General features: G+C 37.4%; 7 protein-coding genes across 8 annotated transcripts; 1 reads left to right on the forward strand and 6 right to left on the reverse strand.

Moving 5' to 3' along the window:
- On the reverse strand, window positions 1–843 carry LOC130495112 (pectinesterase inhibitor 11-like). The gene has a single exon (XM_056986225.1). The coding sequence runs from the start codon at window positions 777–779 to the stop codon at window positions 165–167; it is 615 nt and encodes a 204-aa protein (XP_056842205.1). The 5' UTR covers window positions 780–843; the 3' UTR covers window positions 1–164.
- Window positions 844–3,996: 3,153 nt separating this feature from the next.
- LOC130495111 (transcription factor MYB20) lies at window positions 3,997–5,330 on the forward strand. Its single transcript, XM_056986224.1, has 2 exons — window positions 3,997–4,476; window positions 4,710–5,330. Exons 1-2 carry the CDS (start codon window positions 4,202–4,204, stop codon window positions 5,155–5,157), a joined length of 723 nt encoding a protein of 240 aa, XP_056842204.1. The 5' UTR covers window positions 3,997–4,201; the 3' UTR covers window positions 5,158–5,330.
- LOC108859802 (probable serine/threonine protein kinase IRE) lies at window positions 5,269–10,898 on the reverse strand. Its single transcript, XM_018633714.2, has 17 exons — window positions 10,417–10,898; window positions 10,255–10,322; window positions 9,996–10,172; window positions 8,702–9,928; window positions 8,370–8,542; window positions 8,044–8,293; window positions 7,877–7,969; window positions 7,642–7,782; window positions 7,482–7,574; window positions 7,182–7,383; window positions 7,003–7,088; window positions 6,817–6,905; window positions 6,621–6,672; window positions 6,477–6,533; window positions 6,228–6,383; window positions 6,034–6,117; window positions 5,269–5,960 (listed from the first exon to the last, which is right to left on the reverse strand). Exons 1-17 carry the CDS (start codon window positions 10,739–10,741, stop codon window positions 5,871–5,873), a joined length of 3,363 nt encoding a protein of 1,120 aa, XP_018489216.1. The 5' UTR covers window positions 10,742–10,898; the 3' UTR covers window positions 5,269–5,870.
- Window positions 10,899–11,715: 817 nt separating this feature from the next.
- Window positions 11,716–13,178, reverse strand: LOC108857811 (chloride conductance regulatory protein ICln). 2 transcript variants are annotated; one of them, XM_018631827.2, is made up of 7 exons: window positions 12,945–13,175; window positions 12,729–12,852; window positions 12,482–12,596; window positions 12,348–12,407; window positions 12,201–12,263; window positions 12,002–12,096; window positions 11,716–11,915 (listed from the first exon to the last, which is right to left on the reverse strand). In XM_018631827.2, the coding sequence occupies exons 1-7, from the start codon at window positions 13,112–13,114 to the stop codon at window positions 11,844–11,846; spliced, it is 699 nt and encodes a 232-aa protein (XP_018487329.1). In that variant the 5' UTR covers window positions 13,115–13,175; the 3' UTR covers window positions 11,716–11,843. The 2 variants fall into 2 exon arrangements, with proteins under 2 accessions (XP_018487329.1, XP_056842429.1); XM_056986449.1 differs by having other exon boundaries at window positions 12,201–12,407; window positions 12,945–13,178.
- Window positions 13,179–14,922: 1,744 nt separating this feature from the next.
- LOC108859797 (uncharacterized) lies at window positions 14,923–16,193 on the reverse strand. Its single transcript, XM_018633710.2, has 2 exons — window positions 15,980–16,193; window positions 14,923–15,816 (listed from the first exon to the last, which is right to left on the reverse strand). The coding sequence occupies exons 1-2, from the start codon at window positions 16,034–16,036 to the stop codon at window positions 15,139–15,141; spliced, it is 735 nt and encodes a 244-aa protein (XP_018489212.1). The 5' UTR covers window positions 16,037–16,193; the 3' UTR covers window positions 14,923–15,138.
- A 2,090-nt stretch (window positions 16,194–18,283) lies between these two features.
- On the reverse strand, window positions 18,284–20,334 carry LOC108805436 (protein GAMETE CELL DEFECTIVE 1, mitochondrial). Its single transcript, XM_018577486.2, has 4 exons — window positions 20,224–20,334; window positions 19,415–20,135; window positions 19,136–19,325; window positions 18,284–18,744 (listed from the first exon to the last, which is right to left on the reverse strand). The coding sequence occupies exons 2-4, from the start codon at window positions 20,119–20,121 to the stop codon at window positions 18,526–18,528; spliced, it is 1,116 nt and encodes a 371-aa protein (XP_018432988.2). The 5' UTR covers window positions 20,122–20,135; window positions 20,224–20,334; the 3' UTR covers window positions 18,284–18,525.
- A 589-nt stretch (window positions 20,335–20,923) lies between these two features.
- LOC108857394 (AT-hook motif nuclear-localized protein 6) lies at window positions 20,924–23,625 on the reverse strand. Its single transcript, XM_018631378.2, has 6 exons — window positions 23,467–23,625; window positions 22,739–23,251; window positions 22,136–22,221; window positions 21,916–22,044; window positions 21,666–21,827; window positions 20,924–21,566 (listed from the first exon to the last, which is right to left on the reverse strand). Exons 2-6 carry the CDS (start codon window positions 23,205–23,207, stop codon window positions 21,177–21,179), a joined length of 1,236 nt encoding a protein of 411 aa, XP_018486880.2. The 5' UTR covers window positions 23,208–23,251; window positions 23,467–23,625; the 3' UTR covers window positions 20,924–21,176.
- Window positions 23,626–23,893: the final 268 nt, after the last annotated feature.

Consider the following 23,893-nt stretch of genomic DNA (forward strand, 5'->3'; position numbering starts at 1 on the left):
TCAACTTCTTAAACTTTTATATCTCAAAATACAAATGGACAATAGTACAAACCAAATAAGAAAAAAAAATCTAACCAACTCGGCATATATATATTACATTTACGGAGACCATTATATATATTATTTATATATGAGATGCCACAAAATATTTCTTAAAACTTAAATTAATACTTCTTAGCAAATGCATTAATCAAGGACAGGGCGTTGCTAGTTTCGTGACCCACGTTAACAATTCTAGCTCGAACCGAGTTCTTGATCCTTCCATCCATGACCCGACCCGAGAAACCATCGGAGCAAGTGTTCTCATCTGTCAAAGCCGCACTAGTCCAAGTCTGAGCATTACTCATGTGGAACGCAAACTGATCTTGATTTTTGGCACTCCCACATAGCTTCATCTCTTGGACCGACTTGGTCAAACGGTCAATGGTATCGTTGATCTCCTCAACGCAGTCCTTGATGGCTTCGACCTCGCGCTTCTTAAGGCCCTTGAAACGCGTCAGACGCGAGACGAAGAGTTTGGTGGATTGGGCTCGGCTCAGGGTTACGGCTAGAGCGGTCTCGGCTAAGCGTTTAGGGCTTGTTTGTATGGCGTTTGCGTAGGCTGAGAGGGAGTGGAAGCACACGGCTGGGTATGTGGTGGTTTTGCAAGAGGATTGGATGAAGTTCACGGCTTTGTTGGAGGCTCCAGCCCGTGAGGCTGCGGTGGCGGCAGTGAGCGCCGGCGAGAAGAAGAAGAAGATTGAGAGGATTAGAAAGAGAGTTTGGTTTAGTTTTGCCATTGGTGTTTCTTGTAAGAAAGCTAGATAGGAAGTGAGAGAATTGAGTGTGTGGAGAAGAGAGAGCTGGGGTTGAATATTTATAGAGTGTACAACTTTGTCTAGATTTTTTCTATTCTACTGTTGGCCGTAATACGCGGTGGAATATAATTAAGGAAAAAAAAATCAGCGAAGAAGGAAAACAAACAGTGGATTAGACTTTTAGAAACGAAAATTCTAACCTATACACTTTGTTGGAATCTATTAATAAAAAAACGCTCAACTGATGTTTATTGAAAACTTACAAATTACTTGTTCTTTCATAAATTCTCTAGTAGTCACCAAATGGTCTGACGTCTGAGTTGCTTATAACAAATATGAATCGCATAGAAATTAGGTTGAATCTAAGTTAGATTATCTACGAATCAATCCACCGACGCGCGAGAACCAATCAGACGTCTAAATGACGTTATATTAACGCAGGGGCAGGGCTCAATTATTTGTTGGAATTGGTTTGACATAAAATCATGGCAGGGTCCTCTCAACGTCGGTCCAGATCATAACGTGAAGTATCAATTCAAATTATATTAAACATAATCAAAAGCGAGTAGAGATAAACATTTTTCGTTTTATTCAACCCAAGGGAAGAAAAAGATACAGTAGCGATTAACGAAATTGCATCAATCAAGCCGTAATATAATACAAGAAAGTAATAAATATTGAATGTAAATTGCATTGTCATTGTCAAAATCGAACAACAGATACGCTCACAAGTCAAAACTATTCCAGTCCCAATGATCACATTAAGTGTTTTTAACTTAACTGATAACGACAATGATCTCATAATAATTTTGTTAATCACGTTAAATTGAGATGGTACTATTTACTACTCCCTCTCTTTCTTTCTGAATAAGTGTCATTTTAGAGTTGTGCACACGGATTAAAAAATCATTAAATTTTGTATATTTTTCATACAAAAACATCATTACCCATGTATTTCGACCAATAGAAAAATAAAATACAGAATAAAATTAATAAATTCTGCATTGAAATATGAAAACGACACTTATTTTGCAACGAAAAAAAATCTCTACAACAACACTTAATATGAAACGGAGGGAGTAATAACCTACCGACATAACAGCACTGTTGTTTCTCGTGCGGTACGGAACAATTAAGTTGCCAAGTTGGCATGTTCATGTATAGTACGTAGTATAATATAAATATCTCATGATTCTCATTTGCAGTGTTGAAATAGATAATTGGTTTGGGTGGGTCCTTCACTATCGTATGAAATAGTTGAGGGAAGGGGAGGACACGACGAGAAAGAAAATAAGAAATCCCCAGAAAATAAGGCATAATAAAATGCAATGAAACAACTGAACAATAATTCTCGCTTAGGCATGTGATGATGATGATGATCTATGAACGTGATCCAGAGAGATTACTGGGTCAAATACACAGTCGTACCACCTTCTCCGCGTAAGGCCATACATTAATATATTTTATTTTATGTTTAACGTATTTAATAGTGGAAATCAAATAACTTTTCCTTTTACACATCTTTTTCATGTAGAGTGTGGACTCGACAGGTTTGTAGAAAAGGAGTGGGAAAACATTTCAATGGAAATCCTTAGAAAAAGAAAAAAAGTGTCACCTATTCATTTATGAGTAATAAAGTCTTACTTATTAACAAACTTTCAAAAAAGTTGACATGATAAATAAGGCTAAAAATACATTGAAAAATGGTAGATTTCAATCTAGCATAAGCCACATAAGCGGCTTTTGCATTGTTTATGATGATTAGTTGTATATTTTCTTATATTAACTTGTGCTTTAAACAAATTTCGTTCATATTGGTCTGGCACCGAAGGGAACCTCACTGTTAAAAAGTGAAGCAAGATATTTAAATTTCTAGAACATAGTTTTACGTTTGTAACAAATGAAGAAAGTCCAAGGCTTCACTCGATAAAGGCCCGAGATTACTCTGTCAAAGCCCATGACTACTAATTCTCTTGTTTGTTCTATAGGTAGACAAGGTAGACAAAGTTCCCAAAGAGCATGTAAAAGTTTGATGTGTAGTTTATAACAAGTTATAGACTTATAGCTCGGTTTTCTCGTCTTTTCATTTCAAGAGTAGTTTATTAGTTATTGTTCTTCTCATATCCAATCAGCATCTGTTGAGGGTCTTCTCCACATAACACATTCAAACAAAAGATGTACGACTAAACCTAGCAAAGGCATTATAGATAATGATTAATGACATGTCATTGCTTGTTTCCTTGTGCAAGTTAACTAGCCGGGCCTGGAGTCTGGACTGACTTCGTCTTAGTCTGAGAACAGCCTGAGCAAGTGTTCTTATTCATATGATCATCCTCAGCGGAAGATATCAACGGTTGAGCCTCATATAAACAAAAACTGGCTCTAATCACTCGTTTTTGAGAAAGCTCCAGCTCTTAGATTTTGTCAGACAGCCAATATGTTGACATCAGACGCTAGAGCACAGTCCTGGCGTGTTCGGAACTGTCTATTAGACGTATCCTCCTCAAAAGGGGTGTGGATACGTCATTAATTGGAATTTTGTTTACAAAGAATTTTTCAATTAAAAAATAACAGTTAAACTTAAAAGAGAAGTCTCATGTTCTTTGTCTCTATTTTAAGTCTCACTTTCTTGTCATGATCAAAACGCAAGTAGCGTGATCTTCCTTTTTACTTAAAAACATGTGGATAAACATATTAAAAAAATGTGGATAAACATATAAGAGCCAAGTTAATATAAGAGTTGAAAAATAAGAGAAAGAGAAAATAATAAATAGACTATCTGCATACATATGTATATATGTCTGTTTTGGCCATTGCCAAGAATAATTAAGTAACAATTGTGCACATATTAAAAGTGTTAGCTAACTATCATAAAGTTTACGAGGAATCCAACATGAGCCGTAAAGCTAACAAGTGATATGAAAGGTGGATATATGGTAAAACAATTACGCTATGTCATCTGTAACAAAGTTTCTAAATCGGGAAAGGTTTACATCGAATTTTCTAATGCTTGTAGCAATGGGTCACGAAATTTCGGTTCGAGTTATCGAACCCCACCGTCAGATACGTCAGTTCAAGAATATACATACATATATATATATAGAATATACTAATATATACTGAATAATTATTTATCTCAAACACCCCCAAAACTTGGCCAAGAAACTCCATACGTATGTGTATATATAGTTAGTTAGTTGAGATAAACTTGCTTAATTATACCACTTTTGTGTTTATTTTTCTTTCCTTTTCCATGTTACATTTCCGAGCCCATGATTCTAACCTAGTTTCTTTCATGATTTTGAAATATAAGAAAATATAAGTTTTTTTTTGTAAACTACCAAGAAAGTGTAAGTTTGGTAAAAAGACATTTTATTTTTGCGTGTGAAGTCTAAAGAGTAGTAATGGGTGGTCGTAAACCATGTTGTGATGAGGTTGGATTGAGAAAGGGGCCATGGACAGCGGACGAAGATGGGAAACTAGTTGATTTCTTAAGGACACGTGGAGGAAGCGGTGGATGGTGCTGGAGAGATGTGCCAAAGCTGGCGGGGCTAAGGCGGTGCGGCAAAAGTTGCCGTCTCCGGTGGACTAATTATCTGCGGCCAGATCTCAAGAGAGGTCTTTTTAGTGAAGAGGAAATTCAACTAGTCATTGATCTTCATGCGCAACTTGGCAATAGGTTTTTATTTTATTTCCATCACAAATAATTTACTAATGTCAATTATTTTTCTGAATAACATAAAGTAGAGGAATATTTCTCCTTAAAATTCGTATTTAGTGAAATGTTTATTTCATTTTATCTAACCAACGTACGACTTATATTTTAGTAAAATATGTAGATGACTGTTTTACATTTCACGTACAATATTATATTCTAGTAACAACATACTGTGTGCACACTTAATACTGTAGATGGTCGAAGATTGCAGCAGAACTACCGGGAAGAACAGATAACGATATAAAAAATTATTGGAACACTCATATAAAGAGGAAGCTCATAAGAATGGGTATTGATCCAAACACACATCATCCGTTTGACCAACAGAAAGTCAACCGCGAGAAGGAGGAGACGACATTGGTCAACGGTGGAAACCCTCGGGACGAGACAGAGGTACCAGTGGGTTTGCAGAATGACACGTCTGCAGGAAATCTAAACCACTTAGCTGACGTGGACGGTGACAGTATTCAACCGTGGAGCTTTTTAATGGAGAATGACGGAGGAGGATGCTCCTCCGCGGGAGAGCTGACCATGCTATTGTCCGGCGACATTACGTCATCATGTTCGTCATCGTCATCACTGTGGTTGAAGTATGGAGAGTTTGGATACGAAGATTTCGAACTTGGATGTTTCGACGACTAGAGTGAGAATAAAATACATGCTAGCTTGGTTATGTTTAGGTTCATTTTACTTAATTCTATACACATACGTGGATTAATGTTGTTGGACCAATTACTTATAAGTTATAACGAATAACATCATCAAGAGCTAGTATTTTGTATTTTCTGATTAATAATAAACGTTATTTACGTCACTATATAGCCTCTACAGCTTTTAACTTCATCCTTGTATGAAGGTACGTACTAAAGCAATGAACAAAGCCTTCACATCAAGTAAACATGTTCAAAGTAAAAATAAAAAAGCTTTGCTACAATCTTAAAAGTTATAAATATATAAGTTAAACTTTGAAGATTGGTACAATCTTCTTCACCAGCTGCTTAATTTGGTTCTTGAGTAGATTCCTCGAAATAGGTTTAACGGGGATCTTTGTTATCATATGTAAAACAACAACGAAAAAGAGTTGTTATTTTTTTTTTTGTATACATATGCGAGAGAGATGAGAGTAGTAATCTTGAAGAATCTTGAGGGATGAGATCTCTGTAGCTCTTTTTGCTTCCTAATCTAATGCGCTATGCTTCCCAGTTATTCTTACCTTTTGTTTTCTTTCCCCATAGAGAAGAAACCAACGGCTTGATGAACCAAAACCAATCAGCACTTGAAGTACGTAGATGCTCAACACACATTCATCATCATACTTCTGGGCCCAGAGCTAGTTTTTTGGTTTCGGTTTTGGTTCAAGGGGCTGATGGGTTTGAAGCTTCTGTTGATTCCTTAGCGTTCTTCTGGACAAGATCGTAGTTGATCGAAGCCAGTTGTGAGAGGTTCTGATCACCACAAAAGAGCCATTAATAAGCATTCAAAGGTATGCCAAAGGGAGAGCGTAGGAATTAAACTAACCTTGAAAGAAAAATTGCTGAAGGAATACTTCACAGCAAGATTGGGTCCATTTGCTAATTCTGCTATGCTGCCACACTCATCCCCCTGTTTTTTTTTTTTTTACAACATAAAAACATTTGTTATGGAACTTCTTCAAGCGTGCCGAGAAATTAAGGAGAGATATGGAAGTGAGTTAAAAAAAAAGAGAGAGATACATCTTCCTCCTGTGTGGTGAAGGAGCTGCTGCTGCATGTGTCTGTAAGGTCATCAAAATCGCTGCCTCCATGAACATTTTCGTCTTCCGGGTTCCATATATATCGGCTCATGAAATAACTTGTGTCTTGTGGCTCAGCTGATGGTACAAACATAGCCTGTAACAAAGGATACAAAAAAACTGAAGTTAGTATAGGAGATTCGTTTTCTCAGGGAACTAACTTAGTTTGTGATCAGAATGTGGAAACAACCTTCTGCCTGGCAAGCGTGTCCCAGTTAATATCTTTGAAAAAGTGATGCTGTTTCACCTGTAAAAGTAGATTTTCAGAAGACTTGATCTAGCTTTGAAGAAAGAAAAAAATGTTTAGCTACGGGATGAACTAATAGAGCTTTACCTCTCCAGCTCCTGTTGCACCTAGTCTTTGTACAGGATTTTCGGTTAACAGCCTGAAACAAGGACATAAGCAGACAATGTTACCACAATCAACATGTTCTTGTTTCTCTCTGATGACGATTAAAGGCGTGGAGATACAGAGAATGCGGGAAGAGATGAAGTTTCTGAGATTTATTTGCAGAAGTGTGAGATCTTACTTGTTGATCAGATCATATGCTTCATAAGATATCTCATCTGGCACATTAGGCCATGGTATATCTCTGTTGATTATATTTTCAAAAATTTGCTGAAAACCCATGAATGAAAGAAACGTTAACAACCAATTAGAATAATGTATCATGTATGTCTTCTTACATCTGATGAAGTCAGCTTGATAATATTACCTGTGGGGTTTCTGCATTGAAAGGAGGAATACCCACGAGAACCTCAAAAAGAATAACACCTACTGACCACCAATCAGCTGTTTTACCTGTAGTTAGTGATATAATATAAGTCCATGAACAGATTTAATGATGACATAATATATATAAAAAAAGGCAAATGCCCTTATGAAGATACTAACCATGACCCATTCCAAGAAGTATTTCAGGTGCAAGATAATCAGGTGTTCCAACAACTGCATGTTTCTTACGGCTATCTTTGTCTTGTGAATGTTGAGTGTTTCCATCTTCTGCTAAAAACTCACTATTTCCCAATGATGCATCACCTGATAAGTCATCTGTGCTGTTGATAAGACCAACCTTGGAAAGCCCAAAGTCCGTCAACTGTATCACAAGGTAACAGAGGTTTTATGAGAAATGTGGACCAAATCTTGGATGCTTAACGCAAAGGTTTATTATATAATCGATAGATATTTATTTACCTTGATGTGACCATCCTGATTGATCAACAAATTGTCCGGCTTTAAGTCTCTGTGAATGATATTTACTGAATGCAAATACTCCAGTGCAAGCACCTGAAAAAAGGCATTTGATTCAAGTACAATTTCTATAACAAAGCGAGCAAATTTGAGGTCTTTTTACCACTTCTGCAATATAAATACGGGCCATGTCTTCGTCCAAGCAACCAAGATTTTTCAGCAAGGAAAAGAGATCTCCTCCATTCAAGTACTCCATGACCAGATAAAGATTTTCACGGCATGTGAAAGAATAGAAAAACCGGACCTGCACAGCTTAGTAGAAGCATTAGGGGAAAGCCCCACAGTTTTTTACAAATGTTATTCATGACAGCGATTTTAAAGTGTTTGACATTACATACCACGAACGGGTTACGAATTGAGATAAGGATGTTACGCTCCGCTAAAATACTCTCAACAGCATTCTTACGGATCATATCAGCCTTCTTTAAAACCTGTACCATCATAGACAGGTAAGAAGAACGTATTCATACGAGAGAGTATAATAATGTTTAGTAATAACACCAACCTTAATAGCGAACAAATCACCAGTTGCCCTTTTCCTTGCAAGAAACACTCTTCCAAATGCACCCCGGCTGATTGGTTTTATAATTTCAAAATCTTCTATTGATGTTCGATCATTAGCGCGTGGATTAAGTGGGCTCGCCCGTAAGCTACGCACTGTATCCTCATCTGCTGAGCTTTCCTCATCCGCCATCGCTTTCGATGAGTCTACTTTTTCATCATCTATCAGTCCACAAAGTTCAATGTACTTCTCCCTGGATATTCGTGAAACCAAAAAAAATATCAGCTTAACTGAATTATGCAGTTAAACAGACAAGTAGAAATGCTTACTGCAATAGCTTCTCTATTCGTCTTCCAAACGTTTCTACCACAAGGGCATCTGCCTTCCTATCCTGAATGACGTACTTTAGCTCATCCAGCTGCTCAATCATGAAGTCCAGTGAGCTATATCCACATAAATTCACATTTGCCACAGAGCGAGCAATCTCTAACAACTTGTTTATCTGTCAACTCAAACCAGAAAATAAAGAAAAAACGATGAGAAATTGAATTTGCAGCTGATTTAAATAAAAAACAAGCAAGCAAAAAGTTATTTAGCATGTAAAATATATGGTGAGTAGCCACATCGAGTTAAAATTTGACATAAAATGTAAACATTTTACCTGTTGATAATTCTCAAGCTCTGTTATTGTTTTCCGACCACTTAGCAGCAAATCCACTTGGCTTTTCCTTGGTGTTCCTGGTGACGGTGGTGTCAAGCTTCCTGCTGACGAGTCCTTTGCTTCATTAGTCATAGACACTTCATTCAAGATTTTCACTTCATCCATAGAAAACGCATTCTCTGAACGAGGAACGCAATCAAGCATGTCATCTGAACATCTATGAGAGCTTCCATCCATATCTTCATGCCTACTACTGAATGTATCAGCAATTCCTCTCGGTGTTGTTCCGCACTTGGGCGTCCACGACTCCAGAATCTTCTCAAGACTCTCAGCTACTCTCTCAAGTCTTAAATTCACATTTATCCCCTTCAAGTCACATCTATCAGCGATGGTGCATATTCGAGAGTGCTCTTCTACATGCACAACTGGTATCTCAACTTCACAGATACGACAGATCATGGAGTTATCGTATGTCATACACTGATGATCCGCCCAGAAACCCCACATGTCATTCCTCCCTGCTGATGCAGGCTGCCCTGAGGGGCTATGCTGCAACAAGCCTCCTTCAGCGTTCTCATCACCATAAACCTTCGGTTGTATTTTCCCCTCGCCTTTCGCCTTTGGAGTGTTATTAGCACTACGGTTCTTCTCCGCAGCAGATGGGAGCTTCTTCCACGACGACATCCTGAAATTACTCGAAGTCGAATCATTACTTTTAGCAGTGTTCACTTCGTTCCCATCAGCACCTCCACCGCCGCCATCAAGATTCTGCTTTTCGTGGATCTCCTTCTCTCGTAGAAGGTCCTGCTGTCTCGAAATCGCTACCATCTGTTCAGGATAAACACCGAGATCGCTCAGCTGGTGCATGCCAAGAATGTGTTCTTCGACGTAACCGCTCTCTTTACGGAACTGGACGAGGCGGTTGCAGCGAGTGAGGATGAAAAGAAGACGGTTATGAGCCTGCTTGAGTCCTCCCATGGGTAGCTCCTGACGTCTATCGTCTAGCTTCTGAACGATACCTTCACATTTTAACCAAAACTCGCCCGCTGGCATGGTCGCACACTGGCGAGCCTCCACCAGCAGATCCTCGAGACCCGTTCTCAACTCCTTGTTGGATTCAGGAGTGCTCTCTAGAGTGGTCACCAAGTATCCAGCAAAAACTCCCAAATCAGCATCGACATCTTCTTTTTGCCTATCAAACTTTGTCCTAATCGCCCCCATGATCTCCTATAATTCAAAAAAATGAAAACATCAGTCTCAAAATCATCAGATATGAACAAAAGAGAATACGAACCTCCATGTGACCAACAGCTCGAGATCTCCACACAGGGAAAGGCCTAACACCTTTGGAGTTGAGTTCATGAGAGAAGCTCTTGATGTCATGAGGTTTCTTCTTGCGTCCACTTGTGACACGCAGGATCGCTTGGAAACGTGGAGAATGCGTTTCCTTTGCAAGACCTACATGAGAAGTCTGCATTCATAATATTCAGTTAGTTTCGGCCGCGGGACACTGTGGTTAATTCAAAAAATAAAAAAACAACAATCATTCTCACCTCTATCCCTGGATTGGTGTTCACAGGCACACGGAGAGATTTTGATTGCGTCCATTGAACTTTTTTTCCTATAAAGCAAAACAAAACAGATTCACCATTCGTTACATTACGATCATCATCCAAAATTCGAATGTTTGAACGAACGAACAAACAAACAAATACCTTGATCGGGCTGATGAGGAGGGATAGGCCATCTAGCACGGGCATCGGCGCGTGCATCAGCAGCGTCAACCCTAGGCTTATCCTGAACAGACGGCAATCCCAAAGGAGAGGGAGCGGGAGACGATTTGGTTCTGATATGGTTTAGACCTAAGGAGTAAGGAGCAAGCATCTCGGGGCTCGTGGTGGAACCTCGCGCAGCTTCTTCATCGTCTTCCTTCTCCAAGCCGGATTGGGTGGATGGAATCTCAGGGATCTTCTGCAGGTGTTTTTGCGGATGATCCCGATTATGCTCAGACGACTGTTCCGTCGTAGACATCGGCGACATTTGTTGTGGGGATCGAGTAATCTGGATTAGCTTTTAAATTATCGACACGATTAATTCGATTTTCATATTTTACATAACCAAAAGGTTAAACACAGAGAAGCGGTTGTGAGAGAGAGGAGAGATAGAAGGAAGGAGAGAGACTGAGGTTTCCGCGGGAAGTGTGGGACTCAGTTTTTTTTTTTTACTAGTTTAGATGCAAATCCGCTCAACGCGTATGAGTCTTATGTTTATATAATAATTTTTCTTTTCTTAAATGTAGATTACTTTGATTATGGTGGATTTTGTAGATTAATTTGATTATAGTGGAACATCTAGAATAGTCTAATTGTTCTAAAAATATTTTGGTATAATATTTCAGACACTGGAAATATTAATTTGATTGTATAGTTCTTTGAATATTTATGTGTCCATATCGAACAACGTGCTTCCAACAAAATACATGTCTTCCCCAGTTCTTCAAAACGCAAAATCACCCAATCTTATTTAAAAGAAATAAACTAAATTAGCATTTCATGATGTTTTCTTCAGGGTTGACAAAAAACACGGTACTAAGATATTTTTTTGTTAGAACTTCTAGAAAGATACATTTTATTTTTAGTTACACACGTTGATACTGTACATAATATTATTAAACAGAATTAATAAGCTATTAGCTAACCAATCATAGTGTATAAATAAAATAAGTTATTGGATAATCAATCATAGTGTAATAAGGACGACGAATAGCCAGGTGACCGGGCTGAAACAAAATACATAAGCCCGTATAAGTTTGTTTTTCTAGTTTTCAGCGACTAGTATTGCTTAATCTTAATGTTTCAACGAGTATGATGGGCTTTTTAGCACAGCCCATGATACATCAAGTTTAATGTTTTAGCCTCACTTGTCCTTGATGTCTGAACTTGAAGGTTTCTTGATGTTAAGCACATGCCATGTTGTCCGTCAAGGAGTAGTGATTAATGAGAGAGATAACAAGATGAGCAAAATCTACCTTCCAAGTCTAAACACATATTTAACAAAGCACATGGACTCTGAAGAACACAGAGACGCCATTGTCTTAACATAAGAAACAACTCTGTCTTAGCGTAATACATTTGTGGACAGATTAGTGATCTTTGGTCTCACTTTCATGAACCATCTCTTCAGCATCATCAAACCTCTGATCATTGATATGGAGCTGCAGTGAGAGCACATGCGTCAATGAAATTAGGTAAACATAAACAAAACAAGCGAGTAAATTAGGTAAAATCAGGTTTTTATTACCTCAAGCATAGGCTGAGCAAGACCTTCATCTCCAACGGATAGACCAATAACACTCGTCGGGCTCTGAGATATTGGCCATTCGCCATCTTCTTCCGCTGCACAACACACAAAATCAAATATCACATTTCTTCTTCATACCAATCAAGACGAACATTTAAATCTTTTGAGATTGGTCTCAGCTTATAAAAAGAAGCATTACCTCCTCCACCAACAACCATCTGATCAGCACTAAACACCCAGTTATGTTCACTTTCTTCTTCTTCTGAAAAGGTACAAATGAAACTAAAAATGTAACTAAACATTGCATCATCAAACGATAGCAGCAAGGTTGCGGCTTTATGCTTACCTTCAACTGGTTCTGGATTGAGCTCAGCACATTCACAGAACATATCAAACAGAGTATCCACTGTCAGAGACAAGACAAAGGGTAAATAACAAAGATTCAAATAAGCAGTTAAAAATTGCTACATTATAACTCACACTGGGCAGAGTCAGAAGGAACAAGCCTCATCTCTCTGATCTTCGACAAGTCCAAAGCTCCGGTGGATTCAGTATCAGACTCATGTTCTTCATCCTCATCTTCTTCAACTTCAATCTTCAAACACATAACCACAAACTTAGACAACTAAAAATGCTAACAACTACTCAAATTCCACAGTGTAAAGGCCATAGGTCTCAAAGCTCCAAGGCAAAGCTAATGAACAGATACTAAGGTAGCACAAGGTACCTGAGTATATAAACAAGGAGATGAATAAGCCTCTGGATCTCTAGACACTGCGTGAAGCGATATCGATAAGAAATCGACGGCGTAGCCTTTCGCCATGTCTACATCACTCAGCCAAATCAATTTCCTGACCCAAAAAAACAAACACTATTATAAATCTCCCATCTCAAACGACAAGGATAGAGAGATTTGAGTTAATCTATCATCTATCAACTTCACCTGGAAGTGATGTAGAGCGTTCCTGGAGACTCGAGGGATCGATTGCCGAGAGCGACGGCGACGGAGGGCTGCACGTGCATGAGTTCCTCACCGTTAGATTCGTCTAGCACCGGGGGTGTTCCGGAGCCGTTTCCGGTTCTGCGCGCGAACTCTCTTAGACCAACCGCCATGTTTTCCGATCACTCTCGAAACACTGAAATTCTGTTAGGGTTTTTCTCGGAGAATCATCCTTCTTCTGTTGAGTGATGAAAGAACGTTATTGGGCTTTTGATAAAATGGGCTTCGTTAGGAAATGTCCATACTCCGCTAAATGAATAGAAGGATCATGGGGTGGGGGGGGGGGGGGTCTCTTCAGCTTCTTAACACTATGGTATGTGGTCCATTTCATCACAACAATAGTTGTTTTTCTTTGTAATTATGTATATCTTGCATATTTTCACTGAAGTTGGTTTTGATATAAACTAGCTAGTACATCCATTTTACCATTATTTTTATTTTTAACTTTCACATATATTGGTGTTTTAAAAAAAGAAATGTCATTTTCTTGTACAGTAGGATATGGATAAGGGAAATGGGGGGTGATCATGGGGATAGGGCATCGTCATGGGTCGTTCGTGATCCATTGTTGTCTTGCACACTGTGACAATGGATGCATTAATGAATGCATCATTGTCAATATATATATATTTTTTTAAATGACATACTTAACGCAATGACTAATCCAAAGAAGAAAGTCTTGAATGCCTCCTAGTTTGTGTACATGACTTTTAATATCCACTAGATTTTGACCCGCGCTTTTGAAGCGCGGAATATTTTACGATGAAAAATTTCATTAATAACTTAACAAATATTTTGGTAACTTTTAAAGATTGTGTATTTATAATATTTTTGCATTTAAATCAGTGTTTTTTAAATTCAACCCGATTGTGATTATACCGGTTAATCCGGAGATCTAACAATTCAATTTAGGTTTTTAAAATATTCATATTAAAAAATCACTAAAACCCGAGACTAACCGATTGAACTGATGGATGACCGATATGTAATCTAATTTGATTTAAATTGTAACAATTTCATAATTTGTAATCTTATAATCCAAATTTTAAAGTTCATTATTTTGTAATTTATGAAATTATGACGTGTCTACAAAATTTTAAAGAGAAAATGATGGATATAAAATAACTAAGATTAATTATTGTATTGTTTGGAAACATTGATAGTAGTATATAAAATATATTGTTTGGAAACAATGATAGTAGTATAAAGAAATAAGTATATTGTTTGGAAACATGAATAGTAGTATAAAGAAAGGAACATTAGTGATTTAATGTAGGTTTAACTATAAAGTATAAAAGTGTATTTAATTTAAAAACTTATAAAATAAATGTTAGGTCCAACATAATGTTTCTGTTTTAATAAGATAGATGACTTATAAAATATAGATTTATGTGAATTTAAACCCTATATCTTAAAAACATACTATAGCTTTTTTCATTACTTTTCGAAAAAAACACGATTTTTAATTGGTCAGCTATAAATTCTGCAAAAAATATTACGCTACCCATACGAATTGGAAATTCGGGTAATAGCAATCTTAAGTTTTATATTAACAAAATTAAGTTCTTTTTGAACATTCATTTGTATCGGATTTATCTTCCTTTAAGCTTTGATCATATATTTGAATCAACTGACATAAGAACCAAAAGTCGAATACTCGTACCAAATAAAAATCACAGACCTAAAATACATATATAGTAGGTATCTCTATTTTGAAGATACTGTAAGAAAGATATAACTTGCATAGATAATTACATCTTTCTTGATATTATAATTAATTTCATTGTTTTAGTCTCAGATGCAGGCCATCTTTTCTCTTGCATGTGCATTACTGAATAGTTTATTTGCTAAACATCCAAAATCTGAAGAATCACAATGTATGTACATACGCCCACGAAATAAATGCCAAAAAGAAAAGAAATTAAAAACGAAACACAACTCTTCATATTCACACATACAAAAAGAAAAGAAAATGAAACACACATTTTCTATTCATACAAACATCACACTCCAATACTAATCAAAACTCTTTTTAATTACTTATACAAAATAACTAATCTTCTTACTAGTCTCACTCGTCTGAACCATTTCAGAGGTGATTTTTGCTCTAAGTACCCAGTGATATCTAAATTTTCAATTAAGCTCCAATAGTGGCTTCTCCTCGTGGAGCCCTAACTCTAAACACATGCTCCTCTCCTGTGCACTTGTCAACTTTCACTATCCAATGGCTCTTTCTCACGTAATTATGGTGATGATGACGATGATCGTTGTTTTTATTCATCGTCTTCTGGTTATAACTACCATTATCGTTGACCCTCGTCACCAGCAACCCTTCACCTATAGGTAAAAACTGCGTTTTCCTCCCATCGCTAAACCTCCAAGATCCTCTCGAAAACGCGTTATAACCCACCACAACAGCCACACCGCTTCTACCTCCCGTTCTTGCATTTTCCTCATGGTGATTAACAATTTTTCTAACAATACTTTGGTGGTTCTCGAGGTTACAATCGACTAGAACGAAATCGGCTTCTCCAAAATGATCATTAATTAGAGTGTTGTCGTTGGATTCTCCGACTACGAATTGTATGTGATGAATCTCTGATGGTTCCAACATTTTCTTGGATATAAGTAGTTCTTCGATGCCACTTAAAACGCATACCACTTGACCGCGCGTTTGATTAGCCGCAGCGATTAGGGCAGCGAGTATCTCAGCGTTTGCTGCTCCGGCACAAGCCACGGTGATCTTTCTTGCGTTATTTCCGGCGGCTATAGCTGAAATGAATTCAGCCACGTTTGGTTCTTTTGTTCTTTGATCCTGAAAATGGATATATATATATGTCAAAATGTGACAATAATTCAGTTCAAGAAAAATAGGTAAATATTAACTATCTTTTTAGCACCGATCGATATCATATTTTATACAAAACCGATAATACACTATAATTTATACGAATATGTAAAGAGAAATAAATCCTTACCGTTTTCAGTGTAGTAAGGTAGGCTTTAGTAGCATTCTCAGCAGACCAGAAAGCCATTTTATTATTAGTTGCTTTGAGAATCTTAGAAAGAAAATCGGAGTTCTTCAGCCTCTTGCTTAGAAAGTTTTGAAGTGGTTGATGGTGGTTTTTGGTTTTAGGGGTGAAAGGTCTTTATTTATATATTGGGAGATTGGTGAAAGGACAAGATTCAAACAGGCTGGTCCAGTTTCATGAATCTTTTCTCTTTGATATAAAAATATGGAGAGGATAAACTAATTATGGTCAAGTTGTAGTTGTAATAGTACAACACGCGTGTATACAATATTGTTTGATATATATATACGTATGTATATATGTATATTAAAAAGCATATTGTCTCATTGTCGAGGGACTAGTGATCAGCTATTGTCATTGGTAATGTCCCTTCTCCTAATGATCTCTAAATTGAATTAGACTATGTTCAAGGAATGTTATTAATGGAATTAGACTTGCGCGAAGGAAAAAGAAACCACATGTATTGTACTAATGATTTTGCAGATTTTTTTGTTACATACTTATATACATATATATGTTTCGCAATGCAAAGTTTATGGTAATGATTTTTCTAGTTTGTATAAACAATTCAGACGAAAAAACACTGGAATTTTAACCAAATACAAACAAGAATCCTCTAGAAAGCATTAATGGCTTAAATGTAAGTCATATAGTCCGGATGTTGGAACATGTATACATGCATGCATCTTTAGGAAAAATACATTAATATTTATATAATTTTATTTAAATCTATATGTATAGATAGTTTCGACGCCTATTACACAAATATGAGTATATAATTAACTGATTAATTAGAAAGAACATAGAGCTTGAATAATAAGAATCAATGAGCTGTAATGTCTAGTGCAGCAGGGGCAATGGACATCTCAATGAGATTAAATATATACAGAATCAATCATTTTAAATATAGTGTAACAAAGATGAATGAAGATTGATACACATCTTAGGACATAGAAAACATGGGTCCATGTTTACTCTGACAACAGGCCTGCAGTATTTCTTACAAGATTAGATTCTTGATTTCATAAAATATATAATTAGAACGTACGGTTTAAATGAATCGATATATATATATATATACACTAAGCTTTTGATTGTATATACTAAGCTCTCGTACGGGTTTCCATGAAGCTCCATATACACTTAATCTAACTACGCATTAATCATTGTGCTAACCAAGACAGAGAAAGTAAACGTTAAGCTATATATACTGCTGAAACATTCAAACATATATCTATAATATCATATAAATATCAAATGGATACAATTGGTCTTGTTGTAGAAACCATTCCTAATCGAATTTTAGTGGATATATATTTGATAAAAGGAATTTATACGTACTAATGAGATGCAGGTACAAAAAAAGATCGTAAAGGATCCCTTGAATCCAAAGGGACAAAGAGCCATATTGTCCCATGCTGATAGATATGATTCAGAAAACATGATGGAAGAGTTTTGGGTTTATCAGAGACATGTTTTGCAATTGATGATGATCATCTTTCAATGTATAATGTTTTTTTCCACTTGAACTAGTTTCATGCATCTGTCATTATTACTGCTTTATCTACGTACCTTATCAAGATAAGGGTATTGGAGGAGATTGATTTGCCAGACAGAACTGGTCCAAAGGTCCAAAAACATTGTTGATCTGGTTATACTTTATTTAGTGTAAATGTTGTGGTCCAAGTGCAAATCGAAATAAGTTTACAGCGGTTGATTTGAAATTGTAGATCATGACCAACTAAAAAATAAGTGGGAGAAAATTTATACAAATGACTAATCCAATAAACTTAGATTTTATATAAAATTTGTACATGTTAGATGCAATATAAAAGAGGATTCGAAAGAAAAAAAAGATGAAATCCTCTCAAATCCTTGATTCAATAAAACCCCAGAAAAATAAAGTGAACTTTGGGATTGGGATAACGTCGAGGAGGAGACAACTATAGGGAACAGTGAGTGGCTACAGATTCTGCTTCGACCAATTCAGGAGACATATCTTTTATCACTGCTTTTTAATATCATGGGTTCTGTCTATTTTTTATTTTATTTTGCATTTCTTATTTCAAGTGAACGTAAAAGTTGAAATAAACTCCAACTTTACTTTAGTTTTCTAAATTTTAAGCCCACTTAAGCAAAAATTTTAGTGATGGTTTGAACAAAAAAAACACTTAAGCAAAATTTAGAATCTTTTATAAATAACTTTTGTATAGTAGAAATTTCTGATTTAAGATAAAACATTAAGAGATATTTTTCTAAAATGTTTAAGGTCAATTAATTGAACCTCAGAGATCTGAAATGTTTGGGTCTTAAGATTATTTGAACCATTGGGCCACTGATAAAAGCAAGAGCTAAAAAAAAAAAGCTACCCATCATACTATTCAACAAAAAGATCAAACAAAGCATACTAGTTTCAACTTTCAACTTTGACACACTCCCCAAGGGAGACATAACAATCCCATTACCGTTGATGGAGTCTGGTTCTAGCAAATTCAAGGAAGAATCTTACGGCGGCGACGTGGGGCTTCACGCTTAACATACATCTTCTCCACCTCGTTGAGAGGCCGGCTCGATCCATCGGGAAGACTCACAAACTTCCAGCCACCTCCATTTCCACGTTTGCCCTGAGGACCCAATTTCTCAACCGTGATTTTCCAACCATCTGATGAACGTCTTCTGCTGTACTTGTGGCACTTCACTTCTCCTTTCCACTGGTTTAAGACACCAAAAGAGAAAAGAGTATTTTATTATCAGTAAGAATTCAATGATCAACCAACGTCTAACAACTTTACAGTAACACACGAGAAAGTAGAAAATTATCTATCCATAAAATGCCATGGTTCTATCACAAATGTAAACTACCCACAAGCAAGTAGCAATGCTATCATTTGCATTTCAATATTGACTCCGCCAACTACCAAACTTGCATCTAGTCAACCAAGCACCAGGAACACAGATCAAGTTTGTAATTTCTACAAACAAGATTTTCTTTCAAAGTTGCAAGCACGTCACTTGATATATAGAGTGGAAACTGTCCTGTCTTAATCAACCAAAGTTTGCAAAGTCAATACATATTCAAGAGGGGCAAAAGAAGGGACATACTTTCAGTTTGTTGAACTCAAACCTCCGGAGAAACTCTTCGTAAAGAATGTCATCCTCTTTCTTAGAGATCTCATAATGGACTTCATCCATATCTTTAATCGTACCATCCCATCCTTCTGGCATGACCTTGAAGTCAGGCTTGTAACTGAGCGAGGCCACATGAAACTCCCGGTCATGCGAAACAAAGAACCTGCACGAAGAAAGTACACACATTCAGTAATAATAACCTACCCAAGTTTGTAAAGTGAGCACACACACACACACAGAGAGTACACTTACTCAGGGTACTCATCAAGCAAACGCTCAACGGAATCATCCAGAGGACGACCAAGCTTCCTCTCCTCCTCTTCCTCATCCTCTTTAAGAAAAAGAATGGCGTGAACACGCTGCCTCATGATCCTAAAATCCTTAGCAAGCCTCTCAACGGTATAAACCTCGGGATTCTCTTTGTGCAACCTGTACATCTCAGTCTTCTCAGAGTCCTTGAGATAAGACCCTCTAGCACCAGGCTCCTTGACTTGCTTCAGAAGCACACTCATCTCCATCATCTTCTGCTTGATCCCATCGACGAATCCTCTGCTGTGCCTGTTCTCTTTCTCGATCTCCTTGATCATGTCATCGTACTCGTTCATCTCGTTAACCATGGCGGCTTCTCTGGGACCTAACTTGCTCATCACATCACCCGAAGAACTATCAGAAGAAGGAGGATTCGCATTGTTCTGACGGCCAACGGAGACGCCGTCGAAATGCTCCTTGCTTAGACCAGTGGACCACATCGATTTGTGATCCCAATCGAGATCGTCGGATCCTCCTCCTCCGGAGAACGATCCTCCCGTCGCGATGTCCCAGCCGTTTTCGTCGCCTGGTTTCCCGGAAAACGCTCGGTTTCCGAGAGATTGGAGGATTCTCGGAGCGCCAGAGGCAGTTGTGCTATGGTTAAGGGAAAGCGAGTGTAGGCGAGGGAGGATCCTAGTTAGGTTAAACATAGCTATCGAAACCGCTGAAAGGAAAAATGAAGATAGAAGATCTAGTAAACAATCTTTAAACACGCACGCACACAGATAGATTGGAGAACGTTAATTGATTACCTGAGAGTAGGAGATCGACCGATTGTTTGAGTTGAAATCTCCGATTAATCGGAATCACGATGAAGAGGAAGACCCAACGGAGGCTAATGGCGACTGCGCTTAAGGAAGTGGAAAGGGTTTTAGATTTCTCTTTTTATTTATTTTTTAGTCCCTGTATTCCGTTGGTTATTATAATTGTAAGCTAATGATTTGTTTTTTTGCTAGTTTCTTACCTCAATTCCTGAATCGTGAATTTCATTGGAAACATTTCTCTATACGGATTAAGAGTTAATGTTTGAAGCAAAATGTTAAAAATCTAGCAACGTTAAAACGTACACAGATGGTTTATGGCGACATAAGAAGACTAACAAAAAGGAATTGAGATTAGTAACCATTCATAAGCAGTTTCATGACTCATCATCTGACGGCACTTGTTGGGCTGGGTAGAGGAAAAGCCCAGAAGGCTTAAGATGGCTCACTCCAAGAAGGGCCTTGATGGGTTTTAGCGATTAGACCACTCCTAACTAACCGCTGCCTTCACTCTTTAGGAAATGAAATTTGAATTATGGATAATGAAAATATATAAGTTTGTAAATGCGGAAGGCAGAGCTCCCAATCCCATTCTCTCAAATCCTTGTAATCGCCCTTTCAGAATCCAATTTTATCCTTCACATTTTTGCTATTACGTGACATATTTGACTTCATAAGAATCACAGTAATGTAATATGCAAAAATAGTAAATTTTAATCCCAACAACAGCAACCATGAAAACGTTGTTTAGTCGATGATCTGAACATAGTTAAGCTAAACCGATCACAAAAACAAATACTCTAGAAAACACACACAGGAAGCGAAGTCCAAGACCTAAAACAAACCCTCTAAAAAAGGTAAAGCAAAGCAAAGAATAGCTGAAACATTTTTGACCTTAAAGGTCCCCACTTACTCTCTACACAAGAAAATTGGAGGAGAATCTCTCAACCACTAGTAGATAGGCTCCTGGTATCGCCGGAATCATCATCACCACCATCGTCATAGCCGTCTTCATCTTTGTTAGTACCAGCGTTCATATTCCCGTATCCCTGAAAGGTCGTTGTGAAATTGTTCATAGCTGAGTTGTCGTTGTGGAAAGAAGAAGAAGTCACTTGAGGCATGGGTCTCACTATACCACCACCACCACCACCGTAGGTTTGTTGTTTTGGCTCCTCTACTGTGGCCACCAACGGAGAAGTAGAATTCACGGTGGTTATGGTGAAACCCGGAGGTAGTCGTTGTTGTGGCGGAGGAGGAGAAGCCTCGATGATTCGAGGTTTCTTCTTCTGCGTTTGTTCTGCTTGATGCATCACAATGAAACTTCCCATTACCACCTGTCACAAATTACATTTAGACTTTTTTCTCTACTCTGAATTAGTAAAAAAGAAAATGTTTTCCTTTCTTGGATAAATAATCAAAGATTTGTGGTGTACCTGGACAGGACCGGCTGCTATGAGCATACCGGCAAGGCCACCGCCAATGATTTTGCCGTTTGGTCCGGCTAAAGAAATGCTCATACCACCGGACCGACCTTTAGTTCCTCCGTTATCAGTAGGCATAAAGGAACCAGATAGCGAAAGTATCTCAAATCGACCCTAAGACAAGAAAATAATTTGATTCAAGAACCATCAAAAATCCCATCAAGAACCACAGAAAATATATTTTAAAGATTAGAGTAATTACCTCATATGTAAGAGTGCCGCCTGAAGTGGTAGGTTGACGAAGTGTGACATTAGAGATGGTACCAGTTGCGGAAAGAATGCATATAGCTCGAGACCCTTGCGAGTAAGGCATAACCTTCATCGTTACATCCTTTATAAAAAAAGAAACAAAAGTATTCTCAAAAACAAATGACAAACAAAAATATAATGCCAAAGTTCTGAATTTCTAGAGAATTTACTACCTCGCCGGCATTGACAGTAAACTGATGTGTTGTGAAATTTGCACCCACATAGCAGGAGAGTCCAGGAGGTGGAGGTGGAGGAGGAGCTGCAAAGAGATAGAAAACAAAATAATTAATTATCCATAACAATCAGTGTTTAAGGAGGATATATAGCCTTTCAAGAACATGCAAGTCCCTTTTTTATCCACTAGAGTTACACAGTAATTAAAAACAGACATAACACCAAAGCTAGTGATAACTATTAGAGATCTGCTAAACCCTCTTATCTTCTAAAGATTAAAAGGAAGAGACAAAGATTATTCTCGCTTAAGTTTTTTTTTTCTAAAAAAGAACTCGACTTTTTATTTTGAGTTTAGTTTGGTCAGCATCATCAGATTCTCTGTCTCTGTCTCTAACTGGTCTGTTTGTAGGCTTCTTCAGACAAAAGTGTACCCAGCAAAATCCAGTTACGTTATGTTGGTCCCACTTCCCCCAACATCTCAAAAGAAAAAAAACCCACATAACACAATCACATCAACAGATGATAAAACCCAGATCGGATCAGATCTATCTCACTAAAACCGATGCAACACACACAAAAAAAAGAGAGATTGCAAGATTAACCTGGGCTGCTTCCATACTCAAAGTTGTGAGATTTCTTGATGATGTCAACATGATGATGTTGCTGCTGCTGCTGCTGAGCTTTTCCTCGTTTCCAATGAGAATGATGATTATAATCTCCAGAGAAAGGAATCGAAGACGAGATTGGTGTTGGAGAGAGAGTTGGCTTCAAAGCCCTAGGGTTCAAACTTCCATCTGGAGCGTACTTTCTCGGCCTTCCTCTCTTCTTCTTCGTCAGATCTGACCCTGAGCTGGCCATCAACGGCTGCGGAGGTGCGGCGGCTGAGCCAGGATTCACGGTGGTTGAAGCCGGAGCCGGAGGAGGGGGAGGAGGAGGAGGAGTCACCACCGTGGTGGGACTTACGAATTGAAGGAAGCTAGGGCTTTGCTGAAACTCTGTTCTTGACGCCAAAGCTTCATCTCCCTTAACTGTGATGACCCCACTTGGACTAATACCACTTTTATCCTCCATATTTATTTCCACAAATTCCCCAGAATTAGCAGGAGAATTCTTCCCTAGAATTCACCAAGTAACAAAAAAAATTGAGCTTTTAGGTAAGAAAAAAAAATTAAGATGAAAAAGAAGACGAAGAAGCGTTTCTTTTGCAGACAAATTAACTATGAACAAAGTGAAAAAAAAAAAGATTACAAGAGAGATGATATACTCAATAAAGATCAAAGATCATAGCAGAAACTTTTTTTTTTGTTAGTTTATAGATTTAGTTTCTTACTTCTCAACGAACTCTGGAGCTGGAAACCAACACTGTAGCAGCGTGGAGATTATTAACCTCTCAGACTCACCGGGGAAAAAAAAACACCAAAAATTACATGCAATTATCCCCAATTTTTCTTTTAGACGACTGAATGTAGGGCTTTTGCAAAGAAATAAGGAACTTAAATAAATAAAATGGAAAATTTTCAGGGAAAATAAAATAAAATATCATGTAAGACAGTTGTATTATTTAATACGAATATTAAGGAAATAATTATTTTAATATCCATATAATAATTACAAAAATAAAACTATTGATTTTGGTTTAGGGAAAGATCACGTCCGTCTTGGAAACTTAATATATGTAATTAAATAAACGAAACTGCTAAAAAGACAGACATTAAAGTGAAATTTCATAAAAAAATAAAGAAAAAAGAATACCAATT

This window comes from Raphanus sativus, chromosome 5 (assembly GCF_000801105.2).
Source record: "Raphanus sativus cultivar WK10039 chromosome 5, ASM80110v3, whole genome shotgun sequence".
Lineage (NCBI taxonomy): Eukaryota > Viridiplantae > Streptophyta > Magnoliopsida > Brassicales > Brassicaceae > Raphanus > Raphanus sativus.